We start from the raw sequence: 27,844 nt of genomic DNA, 5'->3' as shown, positions 1-27,844 counted from the left end.
TACATTGCATTGAAACCTGTTTTGGTTTTGCAGTTTCTGTGTTTCAAGACAAACAAAATGATATTGCGTTATATTTTTTATGTTTCATCCTTTTTGTTTACTTCTGCGATGGGGATGGAGAGGTAAGTTTACTCAATGAAAAGTTTGACCTAGTATATTTTCGTATTCTATTAATTTCGTTACGATGATATTGGTCACAGCGGTAAACCATAATCAACTTTGAAATAGACCTACAGTATTTTGTCGCTGTGTGTTAAGAAATCAAATAGCAGCCAATCATACAATCAGGGCCGTTGGGTTGATAATTTGGATTTCGTACCAATGAGGTCCTAGACTAGAGCCTCAAATGAAGACACTTCTAAGAAAACCGCACTTCCAAAAGATGCGAAGTTTTTTCTTTGAGTTTTAGACTGAAGGTTCCCCTTGGGAAGGTTCTGAATCAGAAACCAAAGAGGGAAACTAACTTGAGAATTCATGAAAAATTAAGTGGAAAATAAAAGCGAAAACATAATTAAATTTAAACGTAATTTTAATGGTCTTTTTATAACAAAATTGTATTTTGACAGAACGTGAATTGTCTTGCCATTTCTCGTTGTATCGTGCTTTAAGTCTTCACCCGCGTCAATTATCGTCAAACAAACGCCGTTATCAATTAAGCTGCAACATACGCTGCACAACGCTGTAAATGAGAAACAACTTTCTTGCTTGTGAGTAATTTCACAAGTGATGAGCAACTCTTTCACTCAAACCACGAACGTTAAAAACGATACGTCAAAGGCTATTAGTCTACAGTGGGCAAAGCCAATAACGATGCAGCAGCGATAAATTTAATGAGGTATTAAAAATAAAGTCAAATCGTTTTTGGACAGTTTAAAATAAAAATAGTTAAACCTTAGCAGCAATCCTGCAATTGCACAAAGAACGCATGATTTTTGTTTGTTAAAGTTCGAAAAAACTTTAGAAATTTTCCCGTAGCCTACATCGTTGCTCCAATGATCTACAGTAGGCTACAGTCAGTACTTTCAAAAGAAGTTTTCTTCTGACTGTTTTCGCTTTTAGTTGAGTTTTGCTAAAAATCCATTGTAGCCAGTGCCGTGTGAGAATCATCTGGCCCTCACCCAGAAATCCACTGGTGGCTCTATATATTTTAGTGGCGGCTCCAAAATGTTCAACGATGGTGTTTTTCATATCATGGGCCTGTTTAAAAATGGGGCAAAGAAGCATTAGATAAAGGCCCCATACTCTTTCGATGTAGGGGAAATAAAACATTCACTTCTACTATTTTAGCAAAAAATAATCTCTTTTATATTCTTTTCATTCTTTCTCATCTCTTTCATATTCTCTGAAATAGAATAGTTAATATCTAGACAATTTATAATAGAGAATTGTTAATATACAACAATTTGCATTAGAGTCTGCCCATCCCAAAGTCTGCCAACCATAACCTGCTTTGTTTTAGGCTTAAACAGCTGCAGTTCATTTTCATCAGTAACGGGTCCAGGGAGTTACTTGGTCACATGCTTTTTCCAAAATAAAAATAAATGCAATTTACCTACAAAAAAACTCAATGGCTTGCTCGCTCCATTAGATTCATTTAAGTTAATTCACTATACATAGAGAAAAGAGACTACAATGTGTTTTGAGTTAGATGCAGATTCAAAAACTAGAGGGAGCTTGATTACATGTGCTTGCCTTTCAAAAGCTATGTTTTAGTTAAAACTTAAATTTTACCAACTTAATATTCAAGTTATAGGAAATAGGGTAAGAGAAGAAAAGTGTCAATTGTATTTTAATCAACATAAAGGAGGTTGGTCATAACGTCGTCAAAAATCGTTGAAGTGATTCCATCTATTAAAAAATGTTTTGTTCCTTGCCAATTCTACATGGAGTCACGTTAATAGCCAAACCACCAAGCCTATTGGAAATAAAAAGAATTGAAAATAGGGATTAGGTTATTCATATTCTGAAGTGACCTACTAAATCACAACAATAAATAAATATAGTCTACTTTATTTTATGTGTTCATAGGTACGATGCATTGGAAGCGGAACATACCCACGGCAGATACCGCAGAGCAGTTACGCAAAGACATCAGTTTTCAGGTAAAAGTTTTAAAAACAATTCAAACTGAGGACATTTAGCAGAGCAATCAAAAATAGTTTACTTCTAGCCCAAGTAACCTGCTGGTGGTAAATGGAAGATAAGAAAGCTGATTTTAACGTTGAATTTCTTAACAAAGCGAATGAAACATATGCCTAATTCTAAAGGTAGGTAATCGAAATTAAGTTTACATTAAGTCTCTTTGACAAAAAAAGATAGTTTTCTTATTTTTTTTAAATTCATGGAATAGTATTCATCAAACCATGCAGCCGATTTGTGATTTACTTTTGTGCATTAATTATTTTTTGCTTTTCAATGAGAAAAGGTTCACAAATTTTCACCACTTAACATTTTTCCATTTTACTTTACAGACCAGATAAGGCAGGCTATTGTGGAAGCTCACAATCAAGTAAGACGCGACGTGAAGCCCTCGTCATCCAATATGAGAAAAATGGAATGGGATGTTAGTCTTGCAAAAACTGCTTCCGCTTTATCTTCGGAATGTGATGCAAATGCAAGACTGGTAGGAAATTAGCGTTTCAAAACAGTCAACGTGAAATATTAACACTCCAAATCTACGTAATAAATAAACGTGCAATATGTTCTATATTATGACGTCATTTAATCAGACATCTTCAGAACTTTGAGATTGAACCAATATGATCAAAGTCACAATTTTTAAGCGTTTTTTAGCTCATTTGATTAAAAATTAAATTATTCCCACCAGCTTTTCCAATTAAAGTTAAGACATTTACAATTCAATTTATATTTTTTCTGCTTATTTAATTCATTTAGTGGTGGATAAAATTTACCATCAGGACGTAAATTAACTCCATGTTTAAGCATACCCAATTATTTAAGTGCGTTTAACATTTGAGTGAGTAACGTGCTTGAAACCGAAAATCAATTTCAACCCTTTATTAACATAAATTTTCGAAACAAAAATGTACCAAAAGCATAAACCCTTCGCTAAATTGCAATTATAATGTAATATTGATCTAAAAACTATATAACTGATCCAGCTCTGGTTGGCCCCAACTTGAAACCACCAACCAGTTTTCGCTACCTTTTCTTGAATGAGAAATAACTTCTTATGGGAGAGGGTGGGATAAGATGAGCATCGTTTTGCTCAAGTCGCTTTTGCAATAAAAAAAGGTTCGCTTTGGAAAATTTTAAAAGGTGGGCTTGAAGCATTAGTGGATTGGCTACATTTTAGATTGAGTTTGATCATCTTGAGATTTATATATTTTTTTTCATATTAATACTTATATGAGTGTTCCTGAACTTAATCCAACAAAATTTTATGGGGAAATTGAGAAATGATCTGAGGTAAGTTGAGCAATTGCAATAACCTGAAGCACTTCTCTGTCAGTATGTTGTTATAATTGCAAGGCAATATGCTTTCAAACATAACATTGTTTTTTTTTTATCCAATGAAGTCAAAAAAACAAAACTTGACAATTTAAACGTTAAGTAAGCTAATGTTAGTAAAAACAGAGAGAGACTGTTCACCAGGCATTTGATAATAAAAGTAATTTGCGTTCTTCTGGTGACTATTTACTAGGTTACCTCCTGATGTTAAAGATGATAACTAGCTTTTGTATTTCCGACGTTTCGTCAGTCAGCACGACTGACTTTATCAAGGTGGCTAAAACAGGTTAACACAACCTGTTCAGCAACGATGGCACAACACAAAAACATACTGATAAAATGAATAAAGTAAGCAGCAAGAATCAAGAAATAAAGTAAGCAGCAAGTTTTAGGCATTCACTGCATTCAGTTTAACCTCTAGGTATCTTGTTGCGTGTTTTAATTCTGATTCTTGCTGCTTACTTTATTCATTTTATCAGTATGTTTTTGTGTTGTGCCATCGTTGCTGAACAGGTTGTGTTAACCTGTTTTAGCCACCTTGATAAAGTCAGTCGTGCTGACTGACGAAACGTCGGAAATACAAAAGCTAGTTATCATCTTTAACATCAGGAGGTAACCTAGTAAATAGTCACCAGAAGAACGCAAATTACTTTTATTAAGCTAATGTTATTTCTTTTGGGGTAGGTTGAGCAACTGCTCCAAGAAAGTCTACTTTAACTAGCATTGCACACTTAACCAGCTCATGATTTTTGCGGCAAAATTGAAAATATTTAAAAAACTATAAGTCTAACTAATCTAAGCTTTTTATTGAATAGCTTCACCTTTTATACCTACAAAAAAAAACAGATTTGATTTATATAATGTAACAATAAAATTATTCAGTTTTTGCAACAACAAAAAAACTCAGAATTTTCGACATAAACAATATAATTGTCTGTAATTATGAAATGCTATTCACACTGGACATAACAAATATATTGACTGAGGTGGCAGTATGGGTGATATACTGAGGACAAAGAAAAAATAAATTTTTGCCGACTTGTTTATCCAAAAACAGGTGTTGCTCATCTTACTCCACTGTGCACTTTACCCCAGCCGTCTCTCCTAATCTAGATTCCAGAATGTGGCTTTGAAGCTCGGAAAACAAGTTACACCTGTTTACTTTTAATAACTAACCCTAATGATTCAGCGTATAAGTGTCGTAGAAACATGTCTCATACCCTTAGTAATGTGATCATCTTTGTTCAAGAAACTCCGTTCCGGTTAAAAGTTAAAACTAAACCTTACTTTGGAAGAAGCAAATTGATTTACACATTTGGAAAAATATTTACAGCCCAAAAAAGCAAGTCAAAGATTTTTGGGACTAGGCCTCAGTAAATTGATCACGACTAGGCCCTTTGGTGCCTCATTGGTTGGAACTGTAATCAAAGATTGGCTGACTCAACGAGACAAATTTGAATTCCGAGAAGGGTTCGATCAATGCAGCGCTGGACTTACTGGTTGCAACCTTTACAAACAGGTGAAAAAGAGATTTATAACGTTTTATTGCTCGAAAATTTCATTACATTTTAGTGTAGATTACGGATCGCTACTGGATGTATTTTGATAAACTTCCTTTCTCGTGCTTAGGGTTAGAGCAGGGGTTCCCAACCTATGGTACGCGTACCACTAGTGGTACGCGAAGGTTTTTCAGGTGGTACGCGGGTAGCTTCCTTTTTTTTACAAAAACGTGGATTAACAACTTTATATTTTGTTTATCTGATTTTGTTTACAAAAAAAAATTCCAGAAGCCTATTCTTATTGTTACATAACTATTCTTGTTGTTTCGTATCATTACGATCTTCAAAATACAGGTCATGTCAATTGTCAACAAGGAGCACAGTTGCTTTGAAAAGTCGTACAATGCTGTGGGACAATGGGCGTTAATTATGTCAAATGATTGCTCTTGATAGATATCACCTCCTGTATTATAGCTTAAATTATAAATGGCGTCGAATAATGCTAGTTGCAAGCTAAAAATAGATCGGAATAAAATGTTCAATAATAACAATTAGTCAATTACAAGGAATGTTCTCCAATAAACTTCTGGCTGAGTATGGCCTCTTCATATTCAACGCTAGCTTCCCATGCTATTCCACAGCCACTCATTTTCCCTTCCACGTGAGAATGCGAGCAGGGATTTTCAGTCACGATGAACATCAAGTTAAAAAATCGAAACCGACTAGGTGCGAATAGAAATGACTTTCGATGCGCTGTTAGCAGATTTACACCGGGCATCAATCAATTGGTGGACAGCAAACAAAAATCTCATTAAATTTAGTTGTGGTGCTTTAGTGTTATTTTAGTACGCCAATATTATTCTCCTGAATAAATTATGATTTGATCAAACTATTTGTTCTGCAAGAAGTGGTACGATTGGCAGTACAGAGCGTCCAAGTGATACGAGATTGTAAAATGGTTGGGAACCCCTGGGCTAGAGACACATGCGCTGTTGTTCATGGCCATGGACATTGGACAGTTCTAATAGCACCTTTTAATTTATTTTTGCCTATTGTGTAAAGCTTCATCTTTGAATCATTCGTGGTTATCTTTTGTTTGTTTTATTCATTGATCTTCCCTTCTGTTGCTTGTCTTTGGAATGAACTATGTGTCGTATCAAACTTTAGACCAATTTGATCGTAACGCAGAACTTTTATCGTAAACTAAAACATTGGCATTCCTTTAAAAAGTGTAACCTGCCACAACGGGAGCGTACCTTACAGTCTTCAGCATCGACCACGTAGAAAACTGCCTCAGCATGTTCATTGCCGATATTTCGGAATTGAGTAGGGGAGAGTGGGGCACAATTGGACAAAAAATAGTAAAATAGAAATCGCGTCTTTATTAAAAGTCTAACAAAATCCAACTTTTGCACAAAGTATCACACTGTTAACAAAATGAGACAGCGAAACAACACTTAGGCAACGCATATTAAATACTATATTCAATTGAAAAAATATTGTTTGTGTCCAATTGTACCCCGGTAATGGAGCACAATTGAACATTTGCGAATTTTATCAATGGTTTAGAAACAACAGTTTAAACCAACACAAAAGTAATCAAGAAAATGACAAGGACTCTAATGAATAGATTTCACTTGTTTATTGCGGAAAAATCAGGGACCTTACCACGGGGGAGGGGGAGTATTGGAAAAGCAATTTTACCCCCCTCCCCTTAAAATTTTATCTTGTCTTCCAAAACATGAATTTTTAATGTTATTACGACGTTTAAATGACATTGTATTACATGAGACCATACACCATTAAAAGAAATATTCTTACAGTATGATATACCATGTGTGTTGCTATCCAATTGTACCCCAAAATTTGTGTCCAATTGTGCCCCACGCACCAACATCAATTTAAAGTTGGGCAGGGACAACTTGCTCTAAAAGTCAGGTCAAAGCAAAGGCAATGAAAAGATACTTTACTGTAGGCTATGGCTTAAACAGAAAAAAAAACTAAAATTTTTTGTTTACATAAAAAAGTTACGATTAAAACAAAATCCATAAAAAATACTATACAGTTGCTAAAAGACTTCCCACCGCCAAACTCAATACACGACTAACACTAATTCTTAGAATTTTCATAGTAGGCTACAACGATTGATGTGAAACTAATTGTTTGCGGAGGCATGGAGTTCCAGAGTTTCCAATTTTTTCTATAAAATACGATGTCCAATTGTACCCCATGTCCAATTGTGCCCCACTCTCCCCTACAAGTACAGTAGTTTGAATGTAGCCAACATTCCATAACTAAAATGTTAATAAAGGTTTTACAATGTTTAAGATGATTTGGGCAACCACTTTTCTTGTTGGTTGTGGAGCCTCAACGTGTTCTCGAGCAAGGCTTGGAAATAGACGAAGAGAAAACCAAGAGGTTGTGTTCTTCTACTGCTTGTATGGACCAAGAGGAAATGATTATCTTGAGTAAGAATGAGGTTGATATTCTATTATTGCTTATTGATGCAGGCCAAGGCTTAGGCTATTAAAAAAGAAAACGTTTTCTTTCATATCTGTACAAATTTTCTCAGTCAGACCTTTGTCTTTTCTGCTTTTCGTTCTCGTTCTTATTGCTTGTGAGTTGCAAGTCACCATCATTGGTTCTATGGCGGTGATCTAGACTTTAAATACAACGGCAGATGGTCTATCAGGTGGACCGTCATATTATTTTTTCACCATGTTTTCACAGATCACTGTAAGCATTCTGTAAATAGTACAACCTAGCTAGCATTGGAACATAACCTAAACATTTGGTGGAAGCAAATGTTACAAAATATTACTTTTAGATTACCATATCGACCAGGCCGTCCGTGCAGCGAGTGTGATGATCCACGAGATACATGTGAAAGAAATCTTTGTACAAATGAAGGAAGATTGAAACGCCAGCAAAACAGTAAGGAAGTAGCTCCAGATAAGTGGCTGTCTGGGAGACAGCCACGCCCAATTTACTATTAAACTGTGACTTGTCTAATATGCATCGTTTTCAGACAGATTATTACGCATTGTAGGGGTAGAGATGAGATGCATTTCTGATTATAGGAAAACATAGGCCAAGATGAAAATGATTCAGCTAGGCAAAAATTGCTTCAAACTTCATTAAAAACTATCGTTGAAGGACCATACTTCAACGGTAGACGCACTCTATACCATTTCATTGCTACCTTGTTTTTTTTTTTTTATAGCCAATTGGTTACAATGGACAGAGTGGAGTGCATGTAGTCGAACCTGCGGAGGAGGGGGGAGAAAGCTAAGGCGACGGAAATGCAGCAGTTATGTGGATGATGATTGCGCAGGAGCTGTTGAACAAAGCCAAATTCTCTGCGCACCATTTACAAAATGTTCGTCATCGCCTGTGAGACCAACAGCAAGTACGTCATTGCTGTGTCGGCTAGAAAGTATTCATCAAATTCCAATGTAAGGTTAACCGTTGACTTCCTTTTTCTTGGTCAGTTTGGTAAATTTTGAACTGCCGAGCGCACCACTGGCTTCGACCTAGGGTTTCATCAACGTATACGTTAGCTAATAATACATTGGGTAGAAGGCCTTCATATTCACAGGATAGTCCAGAGTGGCAGTTTCCATTTGTCGTAGAGGATGACCGCATTTGGTACTCTCACAATCTTTCAAAAGTGCTCGAACTGCAAGAGTAGTGAGCAATGTGCAACAGCAAGTTGACTTCAGTAAAGTGATCAATTAAGAATATATAGACTTGTTATAGCAATTGGTTACAAATTCCATTTCTAGAAGCAAATTAATGAAACGTAAATCGGTTTTCATTTTCTTAGTTTGGTTCTGTATAACTTACTAGGCTACTTTTCTGTACTGAATTTGTAGCGTGGACAAGCTGGGGTAGTTGGGGCTCTTGTACGACAACTTGTGGTGATGGAACCAGACAGCGACGACGATCTTGTCGGCCGAGTTCTGGAAGGTGTTCAGGACCAAGCTTACAATCAAGCGACTGCAAAGAAAATAGACCATGCAGTAAGTGTAGACATTACACTGGACTTAGTTCAGTAGACTGTAATCTACAACTAAAGCGATGACTTTATAACCTATATGTAACTACATAAGTAAGTTACATTTTGTATATTCTTTCTCAGAGTTTGAAGAGCTTGTGACTGAACTTCTTACCTCTTAAATACTCCTCTGACTCAGAATGCGTGTATAGCCTACGCTTATGTCGTTGGTTGGTTTATGTAAGATGATTGAGAGAGGAAAAACGTTAGAAAAACAGCATTTTTTTTTTGTTTTTTGGTGGATCGCGAACAAGTGCCCCCTGGATCCGCAACTGAGTTCAACTAATAACTTATTGTTACAGAAATCGCAATCAACTAAATATGATATGTAGGCTAAGGATCAAATAAAAGACTGTATGTAAAATACTTTAAAAGCTTATTTCTTTGATATTAAAGCATTGATATGCCATTATGCAAGATTTTTTGTTCAAAAAGTTGTAGGCTATATATATTTTTTAAAAAGCTGGTCTAAGAAAGCAGTAGCTTATTGGTAGCCTACCAGTAATAACATTGGAGTATGTTTAACGTTTTTCAATAAAAAATCTCAGTGATTTTCTGATAATCTAAATTCTTCCAAAACAGCCGGAAAACGAATTTTTGTTGAACCTGTTTGGTTGAGATGGCGACCTTGGTCAGAATGTTCCAAAACTTGTGGTGGTGGAACGAGAATTCGCAGACGAAGGTGTTCTGTACGTCGGCCCGCGAATTCTTGCAGCGGCAGATCATCGCAAAGGCAAGCTTGCAACACACGACCGTGTTCCAGACCAAAACCCTCAGGTCAGTTACATTCAACTCTAATCATTGTGCCTTATCAATCAATGCATAGCATCTTTTCACATATAAACTAGGTGGGCAATTGCCCACCTAGTCCCTTTGCTTGCCCCCCCTAGCCCTTTCTTTGCCCACCTAGTTTGAAACTAGGTGGGAAATTTTTAAGACTTAATTTTTGTTTAAGTTAGATCCAAGTTAAAGAATGAACAGCTAAATGGAAAGCTTCAGCATACATTTAAAACTTATCAGCCTACCTTTGACTTTACTTACAATATCCTTAATGTTCCATTCAAGCAGATTAATTATTATCAATTTGAGTTGTGAGTACCTCATATTTTGTGTGAGATTCTAAATGTCTGAATTACCGAAGTTTGTTTCCTGATTTTCATTAAAATAAAATACCATCAGCTCTTTAGAATCATCTAATTCTGCAAAGATTCAACTCATTGTACTATTTTAGCAGTTGTGTTTCATATACTGTATTATTATTACTGTATTATCATATTTTTTCTTTTATGGCTATTATCATAGTTGTTTCTTTTTACTTTAGTACAAAAGAGACCTCTGCAACTAAATGTCGCTAGATTAAATTTTATTAGATTACACAGGCCAACAAAAAAGATAAAAAATTTTGTGTCTGCAATGTAAGATGTGATTTGGGGTATATTGAGGCTGCTGATTTCAAAAATCACAGATTTTACCCATCACATCAAGTTTTTGAGATTTTTGCATGATATTTTTTCTCATAATTTTGGCTTTTTGGCCGAATTTTCTCTTACTGTTACCGTTTTGTAAAGACCTTATGAGCCAATAGTGTTTGAAAATTTGTCATAATCATGGAAATGATTTTATTTTGTAACATGTGAAGATGTATGATGACACCATGACCATTGGGGTGACCGACCTATCTTCAGAAGGTAGCCTACACTAGTCAGAAGACCCCCTAGCTAGATAGTCCACTGGTCAAAAAAGTCACATAGACCGTCTGGCTAGTGGACCATCTGTCTATGGTAGACCATCCAATTTATGTATCTTCTGAGAACTGTCCATAAACCACCCCTTACAGGCAGGGTTACATTCACGTTGTCAGTACCACTCTACTTTTGATATATAACATCGGTTTTATCTTTTTTGCTGAACGTGGAGATTTAAGCTTATGTAAAACTTGTCTATAACTCATTCTTTTTTGAATTTTCATGTATTCAGATTTTTTCATATTATCAAGGTGTTAATTCTGTTTGTGGTATGAATAAGTAGCAGGATGGCATCTTCAAGGAGAAAATGTGAAAATGACCCTGATGTTTTTTGTTACATATGTGGCAGTTATACTGTTCCTAACCAAAGGCAAACCATAACAAATTTTGTGAAACAAGCATATCTTGCATATTTCAAAATTCGCCTGGGTAATCAGGACAAATCATGGGCTCCACATACTGCATGTAAAGCTTGTGTAAAAAACCTAAGACGATAGATCAATAGAAATCCTAAATCAACTCACAACATTCACGAAAATCATGCAAGCGAAAGTTTGTCCCAGAGTAACGTTTCCCAAAACTGCATGTGAATTTCCTTTTTTCTGTAGAACTGAACCTATTTTTAAGTGTCTATTCTATTCAATTTCTTCAATTTTATTTTTCTTTGCTGGCGCAAACATAATAGCGAATGACATTACAAACACACAACTGTAGCACCAACAAAAGGACAAGATGGCAAAATCAAAAGGTTTAAAATATGCATTGGAGATTTGCACAGCCACCAAACCTACTTCCACGAAAAAAATAACAATGTAGCCTACTCTTGTAAAAAAAAGAACGTTGAACGTTTAGTGTTAGCAGATAAACTTTGAAGAATTGGGTTCAAGTTACCAGACGTCAATAAAAAAAAAAAATAAAAAAAATAAAACTGGTCTTAAAATACCTCAATGTTTTCATTAATATTATATTTGTATGTCTTGTGTAGACTTTAGACTTTATCGCAGACCTTGTTGACGAAAATGGGTTCAAATTCCATGAAACGCCATAGTCTACCAATACAGATCAGGAGTCCATTTTATCAATTTTTACCAAAAAAGCATACAGATATCATGAAATCCTGATGTGATACAAAAAATCTGATGTGATTTTTGTATCACATCAGCACCCAAAATATCACATCAATTCAGCACCCAAAATATATCCTAGAATGACATTTACTATGCTGACACAAAAAGTGTGTTGGCTTGTGTTATTATTTATAAAATATTGTGGGCAGGGATGAATATAGGAATCAATTATGGGTCTCAAATGTTTAGTCTAGGTATAATATGCCTTTTTACCCACAATTTGCCTGAGAAATTTACATTTTTAAGCTTGCATAGTTTACGCTCGGGAAAAAATGCCCTTTTTCTCATCATTTACGCGCGAAAAGTGCCTTTTTTAACATACCTCTCGCGCTAAAACTGCCCTTTTTTTTAAATTTGCCCACCTAGTCCCAATTTGTGAAAAGATGCTATGAATCAATGTATAGGAATCTAATTTGAATTAAGTCTGAAGTAAAGTTTAATTGATGTGTGAGAAAGGCAGGATATTAGGTTGACCACTAAGCTAAAGGTACGGAATATAAAGCTGTTATTTTGACCACTTTTCTTCATTCGTGTAAGAGGTGGACTTTCTGTAGGAGAGTGGGGTGGTGGACTCTCTATAGGAGGTGGATTCTCTATAGGAGAGTTCACTTCACCGCACAGATAGGCTTCACTAGTAATCTTCGCATTAATGCACTCCAACCACACACAGGGGCGCCGGAACGGTTTTTGACTGGGGGGGAGGGCAGGATTATGAAAAAAGGGCACTTGTGTTGCTGAAAGGCTATTTTTTTAAGTTTTAAGATAAGATATAGCAATAATGCTCAATTGCTCATCCATCAGCTCATCATCGAGAAATGATACAAGTGTCCGGCATACAAAGAACAATGACAAGGAAGGGCATCATGCTATGTTATAATGATGTAGGCTAACCTACTGTGATACAGAATTTTGTGTCGTGAATATTATTTTGAGGCAGAAATGAAAGATTATAATTAGGCTAAAAGAGAATATCTGAAATTGTTCTATCGTATTGCAAAATGTGCAGTAGCTTACATAACCTTAAAACGGCACCATTGCCCCCCTGCTCCCCCTATCCACAAAAAATTAAGAGCAGGGGGGCATCCGCCTCCCGCGCCTCTGACCACACATTCGAATCTCATTCAGATTTGTTGGCCATATGTGGAACAAAGGTTGAACATCATCTTAGAAATAACATTATTCATTTTCTCCATTTATTTTAGACTTTTGTTAAGTAGGCTTATTGTTTTCTATAGGACAGTCGGAAATAAAAGAGAACTTACAACTTAGCAACAGTTTGTTGTGTCCAATTAAACTTGATTGTACATTCCTTAAATTTTAAAAATGGTTTAGGTTGGGCAAACTGGCAACAATGGTCAAGATGCTCAGCAACTTGTGGTTCTACTGGTGTCAGAAGAAGAACTCGCGTTTGCAGAGGGACAACTTGTCCGGGAAAGTCGAGGAATGTGTGGCGGTGTAACAGAAAACCTTGCCCCACTCAACAAAAAGGTAAATTACTAAAACTTAGCCTACACTTGGGAGTGCAATATGGTGAGAACATTTAGAAACAATGTTTGATATGGGACAATATGACCACAGTAGATGGACTACTGTTTTTTTAAACGCAAGTGTATACTTAAATTTTTATTTGCACACAGAAAAAATCTATCATTAAACAAGAAAAAAAAATGCTGTTTATCATACCGTACTTTTATTGTTTAAATAAAATTTGCAAACAAAGATAGAATGATTGTTCAGCTGCAAAGTAGCCTAATCATTTTTTACGACTCTTTTTTAATTGATTTTTCTTGGAATTGTAAATGTTTAGGTTGGAGTTCATGGCAGCAGTGGTCTTCTTGCAACGTTACTTGTGGTGGTGGTTTTAGAAGAAAAGTTCGAAGTTGTCTTGATTCCACTTGTCCGGGAAGACCAAGAAGAAGGCAACGATGTAACACTCAGCTTTGTCCAGCAGGTAAGGGAATCTACAAATACTTTATAAAATAATAGTCTTTGGAACGTGAAATTTTGCAGCAAATAGCCTCTTGTAAAAACATTTTCAGAACATTTTTACCAAAAAACAATCGAAGTCCAACATAAACTACCTGTACACGAGATTTAGTTTTTTCCTGTGTTGTAACGCAATGCTGGAGCTGGAAGGGAAGGCTTAGTTGCATGTCACAACATTTGACAAAATGCATGTTCTGAAATGAAGCAAAAGCGGTTGTAGACAGCAGTTTATCTCGATAGGGGGCCAGGGGCCCATCATTTTAGCATTTTTCTTCGGCTACCAGTGGTTGTAGGTTGTAGGTACTTTTAAGACCAGATTCTTTCATTCAACAACATGACACGTTTAAATGAATTCCTCATAATGATAGAATGGAATCACAATAGATGCGTTTACGATGCTCTTGCATTCAACAAACCATGAAGCCATTTAAAAAGCATACTAGACAATCAAATAACGGCCTTCTAGAACACGGACGAATATGCTGCAATGTATAGAAAAAATTCTAAAAGTCTTAACTGTTACAATCAGTGGCAGCTCGTTGCTAGTTGTTATGGATGGGCCGCAATAGGTTGCAAAAATGTTTTACATTAGGCTACATTTAGATTCACCAATTTCACGAGGGTGAGCTGCAGCCCTGCAGCCTATTGGGACGAGCTCCCACTGATTACAATCATAGCCATGACAAACCTATTTGTAGCGTGTTTTAACCATTAACTTGCTTTTTGTTGGTTACAATTTAACAAAACAATTTATACAGTACTCTCAGCATGGGGAGCATTTTCACGTTGCACTGTGACTTGTGGGACGGGTAGAAGGACCAGAACAAGAACTTGTTCCAGGCCGGGCGCATGTGCCAGAAGGCTGTCACAAAGTAGAATATGCAATACCATTTCTTGCCCCAGGTAACAATACCATGCTGTTGGTCCATGCGATTGTAGTCTTTGTATGTCACGCTTGCTTGTTCTGTAATAATGCCCGCCCCGTTAGCTCAGTGGTTACGCGCCGGGTTCAAGATCACGCGGCGCTGGTTCGACTCTCGGGGTGTGCGTTTGAGCAACGCATTTCAGGACTGCTCTCCATTCAGCGGCACCTAGTGAATGGAATAATTTCTCGGCGACAACACTTCAACAATCGGAAAACTTCACTCTGCCAATCTCGGTAACCGGCCCTGCGTCAAGAGCCTCTACAAGTATGCAAACAAGTACCAGGAATAACCTATCAAGGCTTTGCCAGTCCGAGGATAAAGATTCAAAACCAAACCAACCAACCAACCAAACCAAACCAATATGCTGTTAGTCTCATAGCATATTAGTTATTACGGAACTAGCAAGCGTAAAACACAAAAACTGCAATCTTTGTGCGTTAAGTGTGTAAGTCTTTTGTTTGTGTGCAAGTCTTTGAAATGACAAAACTTATCAAATGTAGCCCAACCAACGCAAATATATTGTAGGTAAAGAAACGATTCTTATGAATGATAGTGCATTTTTAAATCGCAGCCTAGGTATCTGCAGTCAATGATACTTGAAAGTTGAAATACCGTCTAAATATTTTTCTAGATCTTGAATGATGCACCAACAAAAGGTATCTTCTGAAACAACTCCATACTTTGAGATATATCTTTCCTGATGTTGCTTATTGAAACTTTAAGCGAATGACCTTACAAATTACGTAAAAACAGTCCGGTTTACAAATTTATGTAGTATATTATTGTTGTTAACGTGACGCAATTGCAGAGGTGACTTCATCAGTTGGCTTAATGTTTACTGGAATAAGATTTTAAAAATTGTTAAAAAGAGAAAGATGCAGTGAAATCGTGAACAGCAATGAATATAGTCACTGAACGAAATATAAACGAACCAAATTGTTTTATTTGTTTTTTGTGTTGTTAATAAAAAAGATACAGTAAAAATCGTTTTCTTCTTGAAAAGCTTCCTATCAACCGCTTTTCGATGCCAGCAATTATCACACCAAGCAGGGTTAGGGTGAAGGTATGGACCCATGACCATATCTGATCCATGCCACCCCCTTCCAAATTATAATAAAACCCTATGTATAGTAGATTGACTAAATAAGTTGCGTTTGGTTTAAAGGGATACTAAAGGAAAAACCTGACTTGGCGATTTTCCACGTTCTTTGTGTTTAACATGCTACCATAAAACGATTTTCAATAAAATTTTGCCCCATTGCGGTCTGACCACCATTGCGCGCGTGATTTTGTCAGAGCTTTCAAAACGAGATTTGGCCTGAGCAGCGAAGCGTGCGACCGTACAGTTACGTCACTAAAGACTGTAGCAATCAGCTAATCGCGCAACAATTGTTACTGCGGGGGATTTGACTGTAGGCTATGTATGTATGTACATCAAAACAACACATTTCAACATCAAAACATCAGACAGTTTGCTCAAAACATCAGATGTGGTAACGTGGCTTTTGTTATTGCTGTCTTTAGTGACGTATTCTCGAGCAGTGTTTGCACTTTTTAGTCATTTTGAAAAAAATGAAAATAAATGAAACATTGGACTTTGGGCCTTACCAGCGCCATTGAAAAGAAATTTTTTTGGTAATTTTTTTTGAAATGTATTCTTGAATGTTCAGTTTATTCATTTTAATGCTAAATTCCCGTTTGAAATTTTCATTTAGTATGCCTTTAATAGTAGGTTCTGGTTCTTAGTTCTTAGAAAGTTCTGGATTGAATCTTTTAAAATTTTGCAAGTCAGATGGTGGGGTGTGATTTTGAGGTGTTTTAGTTAAATTTGTCATTTGCCTTCGGAGCTTTACACAAACTTAAATACAGCTAGCATCAGGACATAGTATTCAGAAATTGTTATTGGCAATATATAGCCTAGTGCAGGATTTAATACAGCTCCTTTAGACTTTACTTCATTCTAATTAAGTAAAGCTAAGATGGAACTTTGTTATCAACAGTTCTGATCCATAATACATAAAAAATGTTGTCCCTTGAACCATGGTTCATGGGTTAGCACAATGCCTAATTGAGGGACAATAATCATGTTTCATTTATTTTATAAATTATTGTGTAGGCTACTGTAAGTGGAGTGCAAAATATTATAAAAAGACTAGACTAGTAGCCTAAAGCTGGTGAGCATTTAATGTTGACATCGCATAAGAAAAAGGGTCAATTTGTTGAAGAGGAAATGAAAAGAGCGATGGAAGATGTGATAAAGTTAAAAAAATCTGTTTGTGCTGCTGCAAAAGATAACAATGTTAATCGTACATCCCAAAGGAAACGGTTTCATTTCACCACAGACTGAGGACATTCATTCTGTTTCTGCCTCATCAATTGTTTTTGTCCTCCCCCCACCCCTTGCAGGAACGACAAAACGAACAGCCGACACTAAAAAGTTTTCAACCGACTTTTCGCAGTTTAATATTGCTTAATCTATTTCTGCAAACTGTTTGCAGTGTGTGCATTTGACAGTTGGTGACAAAGTTCCATCTTAGCTTTACTTAATTAGAACCCAGCTAGAAATTTCACGTGTATTACACGTAGATTATACGTACCTTGGGTCGTGTATTATACGTTAATTTTAACGTATAATACACGCATATGTGTCGACACTATTTCACGTGTATTACACGTATATTTGGTGGTGGATTTTACGTGTTTTACACTCGCATTCCACCTAATTTCCGCGTACCTGACAACACTAATACACGTGTTTTCCACGTATATTTGGTGGTGGATTTCACGTGTTTTACACCCGCATTCTACTCAATTTCCGCGTATCTGACTACACTAATACACGTGTTTTCCACGTGTATTTGGTGGTGGATTCCACCCGCATTCTACTCAATTTCCGCGTATCTTACAACACTAATACACGTAGATTCTACGTACCTTTGGTCGTGTATTATACGTTACTTTTAACGTGTAATACACGTATATGTGTCGACACTATTTCACGTGTATTACACGTATATTTGGTGGTGGATTTTACACCCACATTCTACCTAATTTCCGCATATCTGAATTCAACAATTTAACACCTGTGTATTTGTTATCTATAAAACTTATGCGTATTGTGTCACTGTGCCATTATTTTTATCAATTGCAGTATAGATCGTCCTTGTTAATAACTGCAACTATCTACGTATTCAACTTCAAAAACTACATATCAAAGAACATTTATTTATAATGCGAAAACTACTCAAGTATTAGTGTTTGTGAGTGAGGCCGTGATGGTAATGTCGTCGGCGTAGAGACGAGCCAGCCTACACGAGGTTGGAATGTCAGGTCAGCAGGACCAGGTCTTGCTGCAAGTTGGCTCACTTCCCCCCGTCCGGCTCGCAGAGTTGGTCCTGTTCCGACATGATTTTCTTTTTATTTTTCTTGTGTTTCCGAAAAAACAAGAACAGTGCAAACAGTGTACTCGGGAAGATAACAATGCGTTAATCAAATAAATAAATAGGCGTAAATGACAACTCCTTAATCGCTGATAAACGTTGTTATCCTTACCTGTGTAGACCCTTTGGGAATTAAAAAAAAATCTGTGATTGCACCAAAAAGTTCGGATAGTTTTCCGTCTTTGTTGAGTGTAAGCCAATATTCTGAAAAAGAAAAGGTATTCATTAATCTTTCTTTTTATCATTAATAACATTAAGCAAAGATATTTAGGCAAAGTATGTTTATGATGTACCGTGCCGAAAAAATAAAAGAATAAATGAATTTGATATACTTTGGTGTATTACAATACATCTCTTTAGCTATTTAGCAGTAGTTGTATTACAACCAAAAAATATAACATAAAATAACGAGCGCTTACAATTGATGTCAACAGCTAAAGGTTGACACTCTACAGATTCGAAATTTGGTTTGGATTTTAGAAATAGCTTCAAAATCTAAACAAAAAACGTAAAGTTTACAGTAAATTTCAATTACAACGAACATGTTTTCTGTGTAGTATCTAGCATTAAAAAATCGGCCTGGTACTATTGGGAGAATCCATTTCGGAGACAGCCTTCTTCGGAGATTTCTAAAATCCCAGAGGGGCATATGTATATTGAAAGGAATTAGCTTATAATAGAGGTTATGTACCATAATGTCTCAGCGAGAAAAAAAACAGTTGTTAAACGGGGTTTCATGATTAATAATTAGAGGTTAAAAGAACAAAGTCTCAGCGAAAAAAAAGCAATCCGGACAGAAATAAGTCCAACACTGACTGCAAAGAGCAGTGTTCTATAATATTATATATAAGACAGCCGTGCTAGTCTATGACATTTCAAGTGATCAACGTAGGTACTAGGTAGCACAGTTGAGACTCGCTGGTAGAGAGACGCAAAACCAATTAATGCTTAAGCACAGCTATATGGTCGAACAATGGGTGTACTGTGAGATTGTACTGTACATGTGCTGTCACGGAATTGTTCTTAGAGTCTCTCCCTCAGCCAGTATCAACTGTGCTACATACGTTGATCACTCTCTACATATATGGAACTGTGTAGCTTAAAATTTTTGGGTAATAACACAATACAGGTTTGAACAATACTTATAGATTTACAATCACTAAAGTTAGATCGCAACAGTCTGTTTCCCCCTATGAGGGTTCGTCGGGAGGTATTTACTGACGAACCCTAACAGGGGGAACAGATATGATATGTTGATATCTTAGTTTAGTGACTGTTAATCCATAAATATAGATTTATAGAACTACATTAAATTTATAATCTCATAAATAAATTTTTCTAAACTACTTTAACAATTGTGTATTATCAACCTACCCAATCAGGAGAACTTAGGACTTCTACTCTTCTCTTTGTACGTTTTCTGATGATCTGATCCTCTTTTTCCAAGTTCAAAGTGTAGGCCTATTCTTCTTTCTCCGACATAGCTAAAGCAATTTTATAGTCATCTGAAATATAAACATTTAGGTTAAACTAAATAATATAGGTTATCAATAGGGCCATTTTTATTTTGACCTAAAAAAAATTTTTTGACTTTATTTTTATCAAATTTTGACCTTATTTTGACCTAACGAAATTTGTAGAGGCCACAGTTCTTCCTTGAATTGATACCAGTTACCCAAACATAACATTTTGTCGATTTCAGACCCGAACGTGTTCAATAAAAGGGACTTGTTCAAAAAAATTGCCTTGATTGCAATGCTAGTTGTCGCTCCAATCCAGCTTGATAGCGTTTACTTTTCCTGTCGCTTTCAACAAAATACTTTTTATCTCAATTCACTATAAACTCGCAAAAATTCTCCTTAAATCACCCCCGGGAGTTGCATTAAATTCACCAGGAAAATCTCAACAAATCTGTTTAACTTTTCCCGATTTAGCTTGCTTAGGCATTTTTGTATTACAAAATGTCAGTAAGCTATTTCTAAAATCCAAACTGTTGATCTTCGAAAAGACCACGTTTGTCGAAAAAGCGTGTTTTATAAGAACTATTTAAATACGTAATAATGAATAACTTAAACAATGGAAAATTTGTGATAAAAGTTAGTGTTGATCTAAGAGGGCATTGTGACATATTTCCTGTTTTTATGGGTTAATATGGCTTAATTGTGTCGCAGTTCCTGATTAACAATGCTTCTACGAGGATTTTGACAAAAATTACTCTCAAGAAACACAAAAAAGTTTGTCAAAAGCCATAATTTGACAAACTTTGACTTTATTGTCAATTTTGAGCCATAAACTTGTTAGAAACAGTCCCCTAGGTGCTTAAAACAACTTTATTCTTTGATTCGTGGATAGACGAGGTCCTTAAAAAATTCTGACTATTGACTTTTGCAGGCCCTTGTTATCAATAACAATGATCTACACGATTTTGCTCTATGAACTTTGAAAACTGATTAAGAGTAATTTTGGGGTGCTGAATCTGACCTCAAATTTATCCTATCACGTCAGGTTTGTGAGATGTGGTAACAGCAAATTGTTACTTTTGTCAAAAGTGGAAGATTAGACGTTGCGTTTATTGCACATACACATTGTGCTATATCCACAAAGCCAGGCCATGTGGTGCATAAGTAGCTGAAATACACCCACCAACTATAATTTTGATACCAATTTGTTTTCTAAGCAACATTATTAACAAGGCAGTAATAACAAGCTAAAAGGGAGGCTAAAAGTATAACTGACCCCCTCCCCCGTCAATGCTTTGCATGAAACCACAAAGATTTAAGCAGGCCTATGTCAATGCTTGTCCAGTAACCTTATTTAGGCTGTTTTGGCCGTCTAACACTAACCTTTCGTTATAGCACTGCACATGTTGGTGGTAAACGCAACGCCAAATCTTCTACTTTTGACAAAAGGGTCATTCCATGCCAAATGAGCAAATGGGTTACACCACATGTCATAAATTTTTTTGAAATTTGGCATACTTGTAGATGTCAAAGAAATATGAAGAATACAAAAAAAAATTTTGAAAAAGTTTTAATATTAGCAGAGTTATGGTCATTAGTAAAATCACCATTTTTGCCTGTTCCGCTTCAGTGATGTTGTCCAATTTCCTATAGTATTTCTAATTTCTTAACCTATGATCAAACAAAATGGCTGAAAATTGCTAGACAGACATTTTAAGATCCAAGGAAACCAAAAATGTAAATTAAAAAGTTGACAGAGAACTTCTTGATATGATTATAAAGGTTTCAACTTGCTACATGCATTTTTCGGAGGCCAAACTTTGAGGGCCTATAAAAAAATGGGTATAAAAATTAAGAACTGAAATTCACATGTATTGGACTTATACCAATACTCTTTCATGTCAAATAAAAAAATTGAATTAATTTTGATAACTACTATGATAAAAGCTAGATTTTCTGACTTGCAAATTTTGACCTTTTTTACACTCATTGTTCAAGATTTTTGTCTATGACATCACAATTTACATTATTGCTTGTGGATGACATCACAATGTACATATTGTTTGTCATAATGCAGCTCATGAATGAATTGAATACTGGTAATACACTAAGGTTTAACGTTGTAGGCCATGCACTATAGTAGTTATCATATTATTAGTACTACATTAGTTTTACAATAACACAATTGTTATGGATTCATCACAGCATTATGACATTGGAAAAAAATAAGGTATTGTACCATAAAAATTCACTTTGCTAGAAGCATTGGGTTTTTGGACATTGGTGGACTTGCAGAAACAGATGAACATGTTTATTATGAACCTTGACATTTCTCTGCTTCAAGCAGGTAGACGGGCTTTGAACACTTGAACAGTGGGAAAAGTATCTTTTCTGGTTGCAAGATCTGTGGAGCATGTCAGGAATAATACATTGCTAATATCATTCTTTATTACAAAATACATGGAAAATCAGCAGAGCCCTATTGGCATATGCATTTCGCTCTAACTTTAGAGCATCTTTAGTGCCTAAAAAACAAACATAAGAAAGCAAAACCTAAAAACTGTCACTAAATAAATAAATAAATGAATCTGCGGTAGCCTAAGATACTGACCAAGACTAACTGCCAAAACTAACTGGTAGAATACTGCGTAAATATTAACTGGCTGCGTAAAATATTTATAGGCAAATTTAAACTATATTTAAACTAAACTACACGAACCTAACTACTATGACAAAATAATGATTACGGGATATATGTTGCCTCCTGCAAACTCTGCTCGGAACAATATGTTGGCCAAACCTCCAATCGCTTTTCTACCAGGTGGTCCGGCCATAGGTCTGCATGGAACACTTTTGACACCAGTCCGGGGGGTGATAAGGCGGCATTACTCAAACATTACGCCTCCTGCCACTCTTTGTACATAAACACAAAACCATCTATTGCAGACTGTTTCACAGTAACATTTGTTGAAAAGCCACCCGTTGCAGATTTGGACATGTGCGAAGATAAATGGGCATCACTAATCAAATCTTCGATTAACATTAAGAGAATGATTTTGCCTCTTGTTAAGTAGAGGTTTTTGATCGCTGGTCCTGCTTTTCCAGCTTCATTTTATTGTGAATTTATCGCTGCGCTATCTTATTGATTTGCACTTAACACTTAGGTCATGGACCCATTGATTTTGCTATGTTCTATCACTTAGTTTTATTTTGACATGCTATCTTCACACAGTTTCATTTTGTACGTATTGCTTTAGCCATTCGACTCTCATCAACCTTGGTTTGTTTTTGTGCATTGTCATCATTATTTTGTCATAGTAGTTAGGTTCGTGTAGTTTAGTTTAAATATAGTTTAAATTTGCCTATAAATATTTTACGCAGCCAGTTAATATTTACGCAGTATTCTACCAGTTAGTTTTGGCAGTTAGTCTTGGTCAGTATCTTAGGCTACCGCAGATTCATTTACTTATTTATTTAGTGACAGTTTTTAGGTTTTGCTTTCTTATGTTTGTTTTTTAGGCACTAAAGATGCTCTAAAGTTAGAGCGAAATGCATATGCCAATAGGGCTCTGCTGATTTTCCATGTATTTTGTAATAAAGAATGATTAATTGATACTTGATGGAGAATCGCTGGCCCGCTGCTTCTTAGTCAGGAGATCCCCTAGCATATCCTTACTGGAAATCAATATATACATTGCTAATAGGACAACCTAAAATTGAAATCACAGTTAAAAGAGTAATTAACTCAATAACTCTACAAGTTACCACTACTATGGTGCATGGCCTACTGCACTAAACCTTAGTGTATTACCAGTATTCAATTCATTCATGAGCTACATAACAATTGTCATGACAAACAATATGTAAATTGTGATGTCATCAACAAGCAATAATGTAAATTGTGATGTCATAGACAAAAATCTTAAACAATGAGTGTAAAAAAGGTCAAAATTTGCAAGTCAGAAAATCTAACTTTTATCATAGTAGTTATCAAAATTAATTCAATTTTTTTATTTGACATGAAAGTGTATTGGTATAAGTATAAAACTTGTGAATTTCAGTTCTTAATTTTTATACCCATTTTTTTTATAGGCCCCCAAAGTTTGGCCTCCGAAAAATGCATGTAGCAAGTTGAAACCTTTATAATCATATCAAGAAGTTCTCTGTCAACTTTTTAATTTACATTTTTGGATTCCTTGGATCTTAAAATGTCTGTTTAGCAATTTTCAGCCATATTGTATGATCGTAGGATAAGAAATTAGAAATATGACAAGAAATTGGACAAAATCACTGAAGTGGAACAGGCAAAAATGGTGATTTTTCCAATGCCCATAACTCCACCGATGTTTGAAATTTTTCAAAAAGTTTTTTTGCATTCTTTATATTTCTTCGACATCTACAAGTATGCCAAATTTTAATAAAATCTATGACATGTGGTGTAATTTTTCCAAAAAATTTGCTCATTTGGCATGGAATGACCCAAAAGTAACAATTTGTTGTATCATATCTCACAAACCTGAGGTGATAGGATAAATCTGAGGTCAGATTCGGATTCAGCACCCCAAAGTTACTCTAAATCAGTTTTCAAAGTTCATGGAACAAAAAAAATTTTTTTTGTAGACCAGTGTAATTCACTTCATGCAAAAGTTATCAATACTTGTCATAAAGAAATTGACTACAAAATGCTCTTCTTGCCATAAACATAAAATTTGTAGCAATATAAAAATAAAGTATTTCTTACCATTACAACCAAGGACTCTTATTGCATATATATATAATACAATGTACAATTGTACATTTTGCCTTATCCACAATTGAGCATTTTTTAACATGATTGCTTGCTCCAAATGGTGGCCAATAACATTGACCTAAGTTGGTAGTCTGCAAAGTAAATAGGAATAGCAGTATGCCATTTATAAACCGGGTTAAGCAAATTGGATGCAACCTAATTCGTACCGTCAGTTCGTACCTTGTAAAGATCGAGAGAAAAAATTAAAAAAAGCCGAAGTTGCTGATCGCAGTTTCCACAAACATTTTAAAATTTTCCGGCTGGAAAGATCGAGATAAAAATAGCATGAAGCCGAAGTTTCCGCAAACAAACAAACTGAAAAGATCGAGAGAAAAAATTAAAAAAAGCCGAAGTCGCTGATTGGAGTTTCCGCAAACAAACTGAAAAGAACGAGAAAAAAAATTGAACTAAGCCGAAGTCGCTGATCGCAGTTTCCGTTTTTCCGCAAACATTTTAAAATTTCCGGTAATGATCCTTAGAGTTTGCCGAAGTCGCTGATTGCAGTTTCCGCAAACAAACAAAAACTTTTAGGATCATTATCGGAAATTTTAAAATGTTTGCGGAAACTCCGATCAACCCTAACCCTTTTAAAATGTTAGCGGAAACTGCGATCAGCGACTCCGCAAACTCTTAGGATTATTACAGGAAATTTTAAAATGTTTGCGGAAACTGCGATCAGCGACTTCGGCAAACTCTTAAAATCATTGCCGGAAATTTTAAAATGTTAGCGGAAATTGCAGAAAAACGGAAACTGCAATCAGAGACTTTGGCTTTGTTCAATTTTTTTCTCTCGATCTTTTCAGTTTGTTTGTTTGCGGAAACTCCTAACAGCGACTTCGGCTTTTTTTAATTTTTTTTTTGATCTTTTCAAGGTAGGCTACGAACTGACGGTACGAATTGTTTATGGTACAAATTAGGTTGCACCCAAGCAAATTGGGTATATTGTAGCCTACTGGCTTAAAAATGCACAAGATCATTAGATCAACACCTGTCAAAAGGTAGAATTGGTTTTACTATGTAGTTGAACAAAGACACAAAACTGTATAAAGTCATTTTTTAAACAATTCACCAATGTCGTCAATGAACTTAATAATGGTGCTCACCTCTTCTATAACTGTCCATGAACTTGGTACAACTTGAACAGTATTTTCCCTTGTAAATTCAACAACTGTATATTTTGCCATTTCCTGACACTGAGCGATTACGGTTTTGGTTACTGATACCTTGAATTTCATTTGTGTGCTCACTGTGCTGCTGTTTCTGTTAATCAAAACGCCGTTTGGCTTTACATGCACATTTGTTTGCTATCCACCTTTTTTGGTAAAGTCTACACTTTTCATTACGATTATCCATTACAAGAGTAAAAATATTTCTAAATTAAACAGATTAAAAAAAGTTTTTCAACAATTTTCAACTATCAATTACGTCTTGGCCTCATAGAATTGAGACATTTTGGTGCAAGTCCCTTAGGTGTGGTTCTTTGGCAGCCACATTATGGTATGAGGTCTTTTTGGTGCAAAATCTGGGTAGGAAGTGTCACAAGTATGTGATAAGGCCAAACTGAGATGTTGGTCTGTCAGCAATGGCTTAAAACAGTCCTTACGGTACATGATATATGAGTACAAGGTACGCTAGCTATTCTGGTGACATACTGATATAGGCTTTTAGTCGATATTGACCTCTTGCAGGCATGGCCTCATCACACTCTGGAGTAAATTATACTAAAATGTGCAGGCAGGGCATACCATGCCATTCGTTGTTACGCCCTACCATGACATGCCCTGCCTACACATTTGGTACAACCCGAGCAGACAGTAGCCAAGCACCACGTTGAACTGTTAGTTTACACAAAACATATTATTACTCGGAAATATCTATGGTACCGTACATCTCCAGATCACCAGCGATGTAGATTCAACATTTTATTTAAGATGGAGCTTTACAATACTACTAAGGTGAATCACATTACTAACCACGCTGTGAACCAGAAAAACTTTTGAATTTACGATAATCCTTATCTCAATTCTCAATCAAGATTTATACCAAACATTAGTGAGAACATTCTTATTTCTTAATCTTAATTTCTTCCCTTTCACTTCAGTACTGTACTGTACAAGCAAGTTGAACCAACTAATCAGGATTGCCAGATCCAAAATAATTCTGTAGCCAAACTGTTATCACAAAATCACCAAAACGCAGGGAAAAATCGCCAAAATTACACATTACAATGAGTTCAAGTCTTTTGGTTGAATGTTTAACTCAGTCCCTCAACTGATGAAAAAAAAACTTTCGACTCCGAAACAAAAACTACGGAAATTCATTCTCTTGTCAGTTGTTAAATATATTTGTACCGGTTTATATTTGTACGGTACCGTATACTATTTTTCGCAGCAGACAAAATAAAAGGTTTCTCTCTCTCTCTCTCTATTTTTCGCAACAGACAAAGTAAGCTGTTTCTCGCTCTCTCTCTGGAACAGATGAGTCAACGTCATAATTTTAATCTAGCCTGGAGTCTAGGCAGTTCTACTTCCAATTTTCCTGGACATTCAAGCACGTTCTAACATATTTATTAATCGCCAAAAGCAATTAATTTAGCCAAATCGGTTCTCAATATTCCCCAAAAAAAGAGCCAAATCGAACTAACTTGAAGCTAAACGTCTTCAAAAATCGCCAGATTTCTGGAGTTTAACGATAAATTGGCCAATATGGCAACTCTGTAACAGATAACACATTCCTTGTCACTCAATCTTTCCCGCGTTTCTTTTTTATCCAAAACTTCATATCTGGTAAACTGGCTGAAGTGAAAGACATTATTTTGGAGGGCAGTCAGGGGACATATGTTACATTTTTCAAGATTTCCACCCTATGAAGTTGTACCATATCTCTATGAGTTGCAAAGACCCAGATTAGATTTTTGAATATTTATGGTTTAACTTATAACTTCTACAAATAAAAGAAATCCTCAACAAGTTTTAGGAACAGACATTTTTTTACTGTTTAATTGTAATTGTTTCATATCAGTAAGCGAGACCACTTAAACTTTCCTTAAAAACTATCGTTAAAGGATCACTTTAATTTGCGACTATAAAAGTCATGAAGTTTTCTTTTCACATAACGTAATAAAAACGTGTAATAGACATCTACAAAAAACACATAATCTACATCACAAAAATGCAGAAGAGCGGGGTAGACCCCCTCTACTTGTGTGTATAATTCCTGCTGTTTTGTATACCGTTCTTGGAGGCTAGTTTTACTTAACATAGATTAAAAATTCCCCAAATGAACGAAAGAGTTTTAACACGTTTAATATACGTGGAAAACATGTGCTAATTTTCAACAAATGT

General features: G+C 35.7%; 1 protein-coding gene and 1 long non-coding RNA gene across 2 annotated transcripts; one reads left to right on the top strand and one right to left on the bottom strand.

Annotated features, from left to right (window-relative positions):
• The first annotated feature begins 108 nt into the window (after window positions 1-108).
• LOC145772501 (semaphorin-5B-like) lies at window positions 109-16,079 on the top strand. The gene is made up of 13 exons (XM_082584373.1): window positions 109-122; window positions 2,029-2,102; window positions 2,472-2,623; window positions 4,805-4,990; window positions 7,299-7,438; window positions 7,798-7,904; window positions 8,194-8,379; window positions 8,846-8,992; window positions 9,610-9,804; window positions 13,232-13,387; window positions 13,707-13,850; window positions 14,644-14,788; window positions 15,443-16,079. The coding sequence occupies exons 1-13, from the start codon at window positions 109-111 to the stop codon at window positions 15,447-15,449; spliced, it is 1,653 nt and encodes a 550-aa protein (XP_082440499.1). The 3' UTR covers window positions 15,450-16,079.
• A 2,286-nt stretch (window positions 16,080-18,365) lies between these two features.
• On the bottom strand, window positions 18,366-25,723 carry LOC145772629 (uncharacterized). The gene is made up of 4 exons (XR_014289304.1): window positions 25,604-25,723; window positions 24,453-24,592; window positions 19,626-19,756; window positions 18,366-18,455 (listed from the first exon to the last, which is right to left on the bottom strand). It is a non-coding gene; the product is annotated as an uncharacterized LOC145772629 (long non-coding RNA).
• Window positions 25,724-27,844: the final 2,121 nt, after the last annotated feature.

This window comes from Aplidium turbinatum, chromosome 6 (genome assembly GCF_918807975.1).
Source record: "Aplidium turbinatum chromosome 6, kaAplTurb1.1, whole genome shotgun sequence".
Classification (NCBI taxonomy): domain Eukaryota; kingdom Metazoa; phylum Chordata; class Ascidiacea; order Aplousobranchia; family Polyclinidae; genus Aplidium; species Aplidium turbinatum.
Note: the sequence above shows the minus strand (reverse complement) of the source record. Positions and strands in the feature narration are given on the sequence as shown.

What these genes read in the sequence shown, in the direction of transcription:
- LOC145772501 (XM_082584373.1), top strand. An exon ending in GCAAAGACATCAGTTTTCAG is followed by an intron (nt 2,103 to 2,471) that starts GTAAAAGTTTTA and finishes TTTACTTTACAG; the next exon opens with ACCAGATAAGGCAGGCTATT. An exon ending in CACTCAGCTTTGTCCAGCAG is followed by an intron (nt 13,851 to 14,643) that starts GTAAGGGAATCT and finishes CAATTTATACAG; the next exon opens with TACTCTCAGCATGGGGAGCA.